This window comes from Terrapene carolina, unplaced genomic scaffold, assembly GCF_002925995.2.
Source record: "Terrapene carolina triunguis isolate 2854851 unplaced genomic scaffold, T_m_triunguis-2.0 Scaffold119, whole genome shotgun sequence".
NCBI classification, from domain to species: domain Eukaryota; kingdom Metazoa; phylum Chordata; order Testudines; family Emydidae; genus Terrapene; species Terrapene triunguis.
The window spans coordinates 199986-211474 of NW_020664470.1; the positions used below are offsets into that span (position 1 = coordinate 199986).

Below are 11489 nucleotides of genomic sequence, written 5' to 3' on the forward strand. Positions count from 1 at the left end.
GCACTGTACACAGGAGAGCTGCCACCCTTCCCTTTATAGTTATGACAATGTGGTTTTAGGAAACAGGAAAAATCAGGTTTGAAGTTTTAAAAGAATTGTGAAAAAATTCTACATAAAAGAAAAAAAATGTGTTCTTCATTTTTCAGAACCTGTTCTTTCCATCATTTATATTTAAACATGTATTTAAGTTCATCCCAAATCAGCAAAGCACTTAACCATGCACTTCATTTTAGCCATTCACTTATGTTCCATTGGATTCAGTTTTATTTTAAAAGCTTTGAAAAAACCCAGAAAACAAACAACAAAAAAACTTTTTGATGAGCACATTTTCACCAGCTCTGCATAAGTAATCATTACCATTGTCAATGTTCTGTATGTTCCTCTATAATTCTATAAGACATTTATAGACTCCTACCAGATTACAGGGAATCCCAAGGCTATCCAGGCATTTCTTCACCCGCACCTTTCTGTTACTTGTTCCTAATTTTTCCCCTTCTGAGAGTTCACGGGAAATTCGGATTTTACTTTCACCCTGGGGAAAAAACGTCAAGAGAATGTACCATCTCTCAAAAATCTGTCAGGGATGGACAATGTACAGAGATCCAGACAATCCATTAAAGCGTATTCAAGGTGCAACCCAAAGCCTGTTTGGAAAGATTTCACACATCTCTCCTACACTGGAACAACAGGGGGGAAAACTCTATGAGGAGAAAGAGAGATAAAGTGGGTGAGAAGGTATCTTTTATTGGACCAACTTCTGTTGAGGAGAGAGACAAGTTTTCAAGCTCCACAGAGCTCTTCTTCAGATCTGGGAACAGTACTCAGAGTGTCACAACTAAATACAAGGTGGAACAGCTTGTTAAGCATAAGGAGTTAACACATGTTGAAAGCAATCATTCAAAATCTAATATCCTAGGATCAACACGGTTACAACTACAATGAAAACAGCTGAGAAACTCATGGACACCTCAAAACACTTTATCTCCCCTCAGCCAACCCAGAGTGAGCTAAGCTGCTTCCTTTTATATGCTCCCTTCATTGGAAGCATGCCAGCAAGGGGGAGGGGGTGGAGCCTCTTGGGCCCAAAGCAGTTTCTTAACTCCTGCATCGCCGGTGCAGGGTTGATACACCCCATCACAGAGGGTAAATAGGAAATAAGTATTGGTCAAGGTTAACTCTACTGTTCAGAGTTTAAGATGTATTTTAGGAGCCACCAAATACAGGAAGATTGGGCCCGAGTCTGTATTACATAGCTACTATGAAGCAATGTGGCATTGTTGTTGAGTAAATGGAACACATGAACTTCAGAAAAAATTGCACAAAAAAAGCTGGAGATGAAATTGCTTGGTCACCCTTCATATTATATTTAGTTAATAAATGGTTAATAGATGTTATAAGCTCATTGCAGACAGGAGCAGTGTTCATTATAGACATATTATAGATAAGCACATCAGTAAAAGATATTATGGTTGCTTATACCCTATGACTAAAACAACCTGTTGAGCTGCTGGACCCTATAATAATTGATTAGCCATTTATTAAAAAAATCTATTCATCATTTATGAACGTTTTATAAACTGTTTGTGAATGTACCTTTAATATGAAGTGTTATGAAGCATTTCTGCATTTCCAAGTAACAATAGGTAGTGAAACTGCAAAATGTAAGAGGAATGGTATACCTTGTGTTTATGAAATATTTCCATTTTTGCTTTCCTGTTTCTCTGTGAGATGCCCTGTGATTTCAAATTCCTCCGTCAGTCAAAAAGGAAAACTCCACCACTTTCAGGACTTCCAAAAGCTCAGGCCAACATCTAATTTATTCTTCCTTGCCTTAAAGTATACAAGAGAAAATGAACATTTAATATAGTGACATAGGAAGTGCTGAAGTACTGGATCAGACTCTAGGTCCATCTAGCTCTGACTGCTACCATGGACCTTGGTCAGTACAAGATGTATTTCAGAGTATTTCAGAGTGTGTGGGGATAGATGGGGGGGGGGGAGAGAAGTCTTTTATTTTATTTAAAGTTATTTTTGTAATGTGGTAATGGCTCTAGTGGTTACATTTTCAAGCTTAACAGAGTGAAAGTCACCTCTGCTACTTGCTTGAGATTTAGAGTCTCTAGGAACACATAAATACCAAGGGTAGTGACAACACAGACATTCACAAGTACAAGGTCTAGTCTGTTTTACAAGTTTTGTTAAAGTTACAAGTAAAGCTATGATTACCCAAGCATATAGAAATTCTATACAGACTTATGCACAAGTTACAAATATAATTATACGCACAGTCTTAACAATAGTGTTGGGGTCTGGTGGGTGTCTCAAGGATTGATCATCAGTAGAGGGTTGATTAGTGCTGGAATTTCCCAGAGGGAGCTGAATTTTCCCGCTGTTGGCACCCTCTTTTTTCTAATGTGAGTCTGACTATACCTACATTCTGTGCATGTCCATAAAAGTGTCAACCCTCTTTTTCCTTATTGGTCTGATGACCCCTAGAAACTTAAGGGACCCTGATTTCTATAGGTTGTGTAGGTTCTCTTTATTCTCATTAGAATTGACACACAGCCTGTATCCTGTGGTTAAGGCATGTCGGAAACAGATAAAATTAATCTTCCAGATAATTTTTTGCAACATTACCACTTGGTTCCTCTTTCCCTATAATCTTAGAGCATCTGGTTATTCTTCAGTAACTTACTTATATCAGCATTTCTTAGCTCCAATGCCTAAAATAGCTAAGCTAAAATCTTGTAGGCCTGAGCCTACAGGCCTTGTGTTTCAACCCTACTTACTTAGATACCTAATACATAATTATCCCTTCTAACTACTAATCAATCTTATACTTCTATAATCCTACAATTTAACTCTATTTAGCATACAATGATAATATATGATATAATATGTTAGTTAATTATAACATCACGCAATAAATGAACAATAAACTAAAATAATTGTCTACAATAGAAAATAGACAGATAGAAGATAGAGAGATAGAAAAGAGAGAGAGAGATCCTGGGATGTAGAAGGCAGTCAATTTTTTTTCAGACACCCAACTACTTTTGAATTTCTATTGGATTTGGGCACCCAACTCTCATGGTTCTGCAGAAAATTCTAGCCATATTAGTAATTTATTGCCCTCTTGCTACAAAAGAACATAGAATGTCTACATTCTCACACCTTCAATTCATTTAAAGTTAATTATAAAGAAATATAAATAGACACATAAAAATAGACACATAGATAGAAGATATAGATGATACAAGATAGATAAATAGAAGCCAGACAGATAGAAGAGAGACAGCAGAAAATAGATAGATAGATAGATAGATAGATAGATAGATAGATAGATAGATCATCCTGCGATTTTCAAGCCAACCTATTTTTTTCCAGACACCCATCTCCTTTTGGATTTCAAATGGATTTGGGCACCCAAGTCTTATAGGTTCTGCTGAAAATTCTAGCCATATTAGTAATGCATTTCTCTCTTGCTGCAAAAGAACAGAGACATTGTATATCCACACAGCTCCAATTATTGTAAAGTTAATTATAAATGAAGAAAATCAGCCCAGTCCAGCGTTGTCATTGGCATTGTTCTCTGACAGATCCTCTCAAGAGAGAATACACAAGACATTGACCCAGAAGAGAAGCATTGTGGAACACAGCTGGCCCTTTTCTTTTCAGTGGATGTCAGGATACACATCTATAATGATGCTGTAACCCTGAAAAATAGGCTTTCATGCCCCTAAATAACCTGCCTATCACCCTCTTGGTTTGTCTTTCCCAAGATATGGGCCTCCAGTCCAGGGTAATAAAAGAAATTACTTGAAGGACATGTAAGTAACCTTCCGATAAAGTGATTGACACAGGCAGTATTCTTTTCAAAACAAAGTATCTTTTTATTAAAGTATCTAATAATCCCTACTACAGTGTAATCTAAAATTCCCTTATTGTAAATTAAAGAGCACCCAGACCACAAGAGTGCACAGGTTAAATGATTCTAAGTGGTGCACTTTGCCACAGAAGGCCAGGCCATAACAAATCACAGACAGCAGTTCTTAACTTTTGTGAAATACTATAATTAAAATCTAACAGGCTTACTCTGTCCTTTGGCTTTGCAGTATTATTTGCTTGTTGCTGTCTGCTGCTTGCAGCTTTTGCTTCTTCCTAGTCAGCTCTGGCCAGTCAGCTCTGCTCCTCTGTATGCGGTCAGGTCTCTCGGCAGCTTTTAACTTCTTTCTAAGAACTCTTTTGGCCAGCACCTGCTTGTCTTCTGCCTGTCGATGGTCTGCCTTTTATACTGTCGTAGCCTTCAGTTCTTTTATACGATCTATTCTTAACCTTAGATAACACATGCTCACTGTCAGGCATTAACTCATCCTTGGATGCTGCCAACATTTCCCACATGCTCACTCCAATTGTTTACTTAAGAGCTATGACCTTCCCTAATGAGCTTTTTGTCAAAGTGCAATCGTGGAACCCCTTGGCTTTTTGTTAATGACCTTTAATAACCCTTAGAACCTTCTACTTGGCCTGCTCCATCTAGAAACACTTTGTGGCTGTGCCTCATTCTATGCTCAGCTCTGGTTATGTGACCTATATTGTCCAATGGTAAGTGACTGCAGCTTATACATGGCAAAGTGACTCCTGCTTATTCAAGAGGGAAGCCAGGGACACAAAATGGAAGTTAGGAATACAAAATAGAGCCCGGGGAATTTCTCTAGTAACAATGCCACCCTGCCTGGAAAGCTACTGACTCTCTTCATATATTACATGGTGTAGGTGCTGAGTCACACTGTAATCTACCAGTTTTGATATCTGTCATGAGATTTCTGCTTTATAATGTTTACTAAAGTGTTACCCAGACTACAAGAAGGATGTGGAAAAATTGGAAAGAGTCCAGCGGAGGGCAACAAACATGATTAGGGGTCTGGAGCACATGACTTATGAGGAGAGGCTGAGGGAACTGGGATTGTTTAGTCTCCAGAAGAGAAGAATGAGGGGGGATTTGATAGCTGCTTTCAACTCCCTGAAAGGGGGGTTCCAAAGAGGATGGATCTAGACTGTTCTCAGTGGTAGCAGATGACAGAACAAGAAGCAATGGTCTCAAGTTGCAGTGGGAGAGGTTTAGGTTGGATATTAGGAAAACCTTTTCCCCAGGAGGGTGATGAAGTACTGGAATAGGTTACATAGGGAGGTGGTGGAATCTCCTTCCTTGAGGTTTTTAAGGTCAGGCTTGACAAAGCCCTGGCTGGGATGATTTAGTTGAGGATTGGTCCTGCTTTGAGCAGGGGGTTGGACTAAATGACCTCCTGAGGTCCCTTCCAATCCTGATATTCTACAATTCTATGGTTCTATGATGACTCAGCTTGGCCTGCAAGACCTATCTAACTGCAGAATATTTAATGCAATGCCTCTGGTGCTGTTCAGGTAAGGCAAGAAGATATATGTACAACTTGTGTGAAGGTATTTGCAGGATTTATATATGCTTGGTAATCATAACCTTGCTTGAAAATTTAATACAATGTGTAAAACAGACTACACGTTGTACTTGTTAATACATGTAGGGTCACTATCCTTCGTCTTCATGTGTTCCTAGGGTCTGTGAATCTGAAGCAAGTACCAGAGGTGATTTTCACTCTGTTGAGCTTGAAATTGTAGGCACCAGAGATGAATCCATGGTGGTGTAATACCACATTACTAAAATCACCTTAAATAAAATAGAAAGCTACAACAACACACCTGGAAACACCTGACGGGCAAGGACTGAACTGTCGGAAGTGATGGTCCCAGGCTAGAGGGATTTTTAGCTTGTGTATGAAAACCTGGGAAAGCCAAGGTAATTTGGGCCTTAAGAATCTGACAGCTTCTTTATCACTCCGGGTGATATTTGTTAATTCACATCCTACCTATCTAGTGTGTTAAACTCAGTTTGCGATTCTGTTTATTTACTAAAGTAATCTGCTTTGATCTGTTTGCTATCACTTATAATCACTTCAAATCTATCTTTTGCAGTTAATAAACTTGTTTTTGTTTTGTCTAAAATCAGTGTGTGGAAATTATAACTTGGGGCAGAAAAATGTTGCATCTGTCTCTCTCCACATTGAGGGAGGGGGCAACTTTTATGAGCTTATGCTGTACAGTTCCCTGTGCCACACAAGATAATATAATTTTGAGTTTACACTCCAGAGGGGGGTGCCTGCCTTAGCAATTGGGAGGTGCCTTAGCTGAGCCTTCCTATGCAGAGCTAATCTCAGCATCTGTTTGTAAAGCTGCAGCTGGGTGTGTCCCTATCTGTGTGTATACTGGTGAAAGAGCAATCTTGGAGAGCTTGGCAACTTCTCACAGAACCACAGTGTGAAAGGGAGCCCAGGATGGTGGGGTCAGGTGGGCTCAGTGGTACTCCAGTTCCAAGTGGCACCCTGGGGGGGAACCCGTCACAGTAAGAACTGACCTCAGGAATAACGGACTTGCTGCAAGCAGTAATTACAAAGAGCTGGTTATGAGATTACAACATGGAAAGATCGAGCAACAATGGGTCAGGAACATTTGTTTACATAAGAAGTGAAAATAGCAGAATCAGTTCAGAGAACTGAGGTATTAGAACAAACCTGCAATATTCCAAAAAAAAATGTGTCTTCAGGTAGTAAATATCAAAGGTGAGGCTGGACAGGAACCCTATGATATCCCACATGTAGGAAATGAAGAAGATATATGTTTACAGATGCAGCTGCCACCTGTATATAATTATCCCACTTCCCAATGCTTAATTTTTTTTACTTTCATAACTGATGTGGCATGCCCAGAGGTGCCGGGGTTGTGAACTGCCAAGCTTAGAGGTGTCGGGCCTCAGCCCTGGATAGCTATGGCACAAATTAAACATTGCCACTTCCCATATCTCGGTAGCCATGGTGGGACCTCAGAAAGAATAGCCAGCAAGAGTAGGACATAGACTATCACCCCCACTTACCAAGTTGAGAGCTAAGAGCAAACAGGAAGAACAGAAAGAAAAGACTGAACGCTCTAAGGAGCTAGAAAAAGAGGAAGTGCTAGGCACAAAAGATATGGGTGGAGCAAAGGGGGGAATCTAAAGAGGCTGTCAGCAGTGAAGAAAGGGAAAAAAGACACACAGGCAGTCTTGCTGAAGGGTCAGATGAAGAGTTAAAAGTTAAACTGTTGGAACAGGAAATGGAATGAATGGTGATTAGTAGCTCTCCTGAGAATGAGGGAAGAGAATGTCAGTCACAGGAAATTCACCAAAGGAGGAAAAGGCAGGAAGTGCTGCATGCCCATCCTAGATTGTGTCACTTATTAGAAGAAACCCAGGGAGCTATAGAATTCTCTGCATGTGTATGCAGGGAGGCAATTTTAAGTATAGATGCATCCTGTGGGAGACAAAAGTCCTTGCAGTTTGTAATCCCAACAGATGATTCTAAGGCCTTTAAGCCAGTTGTGCCAGAAACACTGATGTAGAGAACAAGTGGCATATTTCATTCTGATTTCAGTAAGGGGGGGAGAGTAAAGACACATAAGGATAGATAGCATGAGGTCAACAGACCCTGTGCAGAATATTTTTCTTTTTTTCCCAAAGGTAACATTGCAGAAGAAAGGGCAGATGTGCAGGCATTAGTGACTAAACATATAGGTGCTTTTGCTAAACACAAGCATGAGTGTGGAAGGATGGTCGTGAATACTGTAAACACAGGAGGAAATGTTCCTCCACAGAAGTTTCTTTTTTAGCTATTACCTTTTCTTGAGGAGGTAGAACACCAGCCCAACAGAAGGCAAATGCAATTTGAGAATTGCTTGTGCCCACTGACACAACTTCTTTATGATTTTTTCTAGGATTGGTGGGGTATCATTAAGACTTCATTCCTAATTTGTTTCCCATTCCAGGTCCACTGTATAACCTTCTGAAAAAAGTGATTGCTTTGGCCTGTTCAGACCAGCATATGAATGCATTCACAAAATTGAAGCAAGCAGTAATGCAAGCACCTGTGCTGATCACTCCAGATCCCAGTAAACTGTATCATTTAGAGGTCTGTCTGAGTGCAACTGTACTTACAGGAGTAGCTTCAAAAGAGAGGTATGGAAAAATCAGGCTGGTAGCCTATGTCTCCAGAAGAATGTGCTTAGTGGAACTCAAATATTCCACTTCTGAAAAATATTTATTGTCCACCAGCTGGATAACCAAGCATTTTGCATGTTTTATTGGCTAAACCCAATAGTGCTGTATTCCACACACACCCTTCTCCAGTTTCTGCTCTCTAATTGAGTTAAGGATGGACAGCAGGGCTGGCTCTAGGCACCAGCTGACCAAGCACGTGCTTGGGGCGGCACCTTATAAGGGGCGGCCAATGTTGGGGTGGCGGGGGGCGCTCACGGTGTTTTTGTTTTTGTTTTTGTTCATAGGGTGGCGCTCAAGGGTTTTTTTTTGTTTCGGTGGCGCGGCGCTGGGGGGGGGCGGGGGCTTCGGCGGTGCGGCGCTGGGGGGCGGGTGGGGGGGCGGCGGTGGGGCCCGGGCGGGGGGGGCGGGGGGGGGGGGGGGGGGGCGCGGCAGGGGGGGGGACGTGTTATGGCGGGGTGGCACTCTTCTTTTTTGCCTGTGGCGGCAAAAAAGTTAGAGCCGGCCCTGAGGGACAGATGTCTCATGCTCGACTGGCGCATTAGACCTTGTTATAGGGCAAAGATATAACAGTGACTGCAGTGTGGATCCAGTCTCTATTGCCAGGTGCCCCGTTGTATTTTGGGAACCCTCAGGTGTGCCCAGAGGTTGGATATTAGGAAAAAACTTTTTCACTAGGAGGGTGGTGAAGCACTGGAATTGGTTACCTAGGGAGGTGGTGGAATCTCCTTCCTTAGAGGTTTTTAAGGTCAGGCTTGACAAAGCCCTGGCTGGGATGATTTAGTTGGGGATTGGTCCTGCTTTGAGCAGGGGGTTGCACTAGATGACCTCCTGAGGTCCCTTCCAACCCTGATATTATATGATTCTATGATTCTATGATCAAGGTAAAACCATGAAACAGTTTTTCACATTAATACCTTCCCAAATAAAAATCACAGAAGCATATTGCTTTCCCATAGATGGGTCCAGCTACTATAATCAGGGAAACCAATATCTTTTTGGAACCTTAAAGACTAACAGATTTATTTGTTAGTCTTTAAGGTGCCACTGGACTCCAAATTGTTTTTGTGGATACAAACTAACATGGTTACCCTCTGATACTCAATAGCTTTTTGTTGTTGATTAACATTGCGAGTTTGTCACGGAGGTCATGGAAGTTTTGGATTCTGGGACCTCCATGACTTCTGCAGCAGTCAGTGTGGTTGGCCTGGGGGCTGCTTTGGCAGATCAGGGAGCCCCTGGACCAGCCAAACCAGCTTCTGCTGGGGCACTCTGAGGCCTTTAACCCAGCAGGGAGGGGGTGAGCGCTCTGGGTGGCGTAACTCGGGGGGGGAGGGAGGAGGCTCCCTCTACGTGGCAACATGTCCGTCCCTCCCTCCCTCAGGTTCTAGCTTTTCAAGCTTAACATAGTGAAAGTCACCTCTGCTACTTGCTTCAGATTTACAGTCTCTAGGAACACATAAATACCAAGGGTAGTGACAATTATAAAGAAATATAAATACACATAGATAGAAGATATAGATGATACAAGATAGATAAATAGAAGCCAGACAGATAGAAGAGAGACAGCAGAAAATAGATAGATAGATAGATAGATAGATAGATCATCCTGGGATTTTCAAGCCAACCTATTTTTTTCCAGACACCGAACTCCTTTTGGATTTTAAATGGATTTGGGCACCCAACTCTCATAGGTTCTGCTGGAAATACTAGCCATATCAGAAAGGTATTTCCTTCTTGCTGCAAAAGAACAGAGACGTACATTCACACAGCTCCAACTATTTAAAGATAATTATAAACAAAGAAAATCAGCCCAGTCCAGCGTTGTCATTGGCACGCATTGTGGAACAAAGCTGGCTCTGTTCTTTTCAGTGGATGTCAGGATACACATCTATAATGATGCTGTAACCCTGAAAAATAGGCTTTTGTGCCCCTAAATAACCTGCCTATCACCCTCTTGGTTTGTCTTTCCCAAGATATGGGCCTCCAGTCCAGGGTAATAAAGGAAAATACTTGGAGGACATGTATGTAACCTTCCGATAAAATGATTGACACAGGCAGTATACTTTTCAAAACAAAGTATCTTTTTATTAATGTATCTAATAATCCCTACTACAGTGTAATCTAAAATTCCCTTATTGTAAATTAAAGAGCACCTAGACCACAAGAGTGCACAGGTTAAATGATTCTAAGCGGTGCACTTTGCCACAGAAGGCCAGGCCATAACAAATCACAGACAGCAGTTCTTAACTTTCATGAAATACTATAATTAAAATCCTTTGGCTTTGCTGTATTATTTGCTTGTTGCTGTCTGCTGCTTGCAGCTTCTGCTTCTTCCTAGTCAGCTCTGGCCAGTCAGCTCTGCTCCTCTGTATGCGGTCAGGTCTCACGGCAGCTTTTAACTTCTTTCTAAGAGCTCTTCTGGCCAGCACCTGCTTGTCTTCTGCCTGTTGATGGTCTGCCTTTTATACTGTCCTAGCCTTCAGTTCTTTTATACAATCTATTCTTAAACTTAGATAACATATGCTCACTGTCAGGCATTAACTCATCCTTGGATACTGTCAACATTTCCCACATGCTCACTCCAGTTGTTTACTTAAGAGCTATGACCTTCCCTAATGAGCTTTTTGTCAAAGCGCTAGCTTGGAACCTCTTGGCTTTTTGTTAATGACCTTTAATAACCCTTAGAACCTTCTACTTGGCCTGCTCCATCTAGAAACACTTTGTGGCTGTGCCTCATTCTACGCTCAGCTCTGGTTATGTGACCTATATTGTCCAATGGTAAGTGACTGCAGCTGTCAATGGGAGCTGTGGAGACGGCACTTGGTGTAGGGGCAGCATGTGGAGGGAGGGTCATGTCACCACTTCCAGGAAGTGACACGATGAGCTGGGTAGGGAGCCTGCCAGCCGCACCAATCACCCCGTCCACAACCACCGGGGTTCCCAGGCTTTTCCCACCCGAGTAGCCGCATTGCCCTACGGACCGCCACCACCACAAGATTTAGTCTGGGGTATATAGTACAAGCCATGGACAGGTCACAGTCTGTGAATTTTTTTTTTACTGCCTGTGACCTGTTCATGACTTTTACTAAAAACACCTGTGACTAAAATGTAGCCTTATTGTTGACTCACTCTCTAAATAGGTGGATGAATTCCCCTTAAGGCAAATGCTGCTTTAGCCACAACAACGATCTTAGTGGAACTAGTCTTCTCTCTCTGGAGACTCCACACTTGGGCAGAGCCAGACAAAGGAACACAATTTTCTGGGAAAGTCTTCCAAATGGGTTTGCAGTTCTTGGGAGTGCAAAAAAATTGCACATTCCAAATAGGCGTAAATCATCAGGGATGGTAGAGTGAACAAATTGCACCA

General features: G+C 41.8%; 1 protein-coding gene across 1 annotated transcript in view; it reads right to left on the reverse strand.

The window, feature by feature from the left end:
* Positions 1-1824, reverse strand: part of LOC112122671 (cytosolic phospholipase A2 gamma-like) — a 25580-nt gene extending 23756 nt beyond the window's left edge. The window contains exons 1-2 of the mRNA XM_029911737.1: positions 1680-1824; positions 416-532 (exon numbers count right to left, since the gene is read on the reverse strand). Coding sequence (XP_029767597.1) covers positions 416-532; positions 1680-1703 — 141 coding nt within the window. The 5' untranslated portion in view covers positions 1704-1824. The remainder of the gene's footprint in view (positions 1-415; positions 533-1679) is intronic.
* Positions 1825-11489: the final 9665 nt, after the last annotated feature.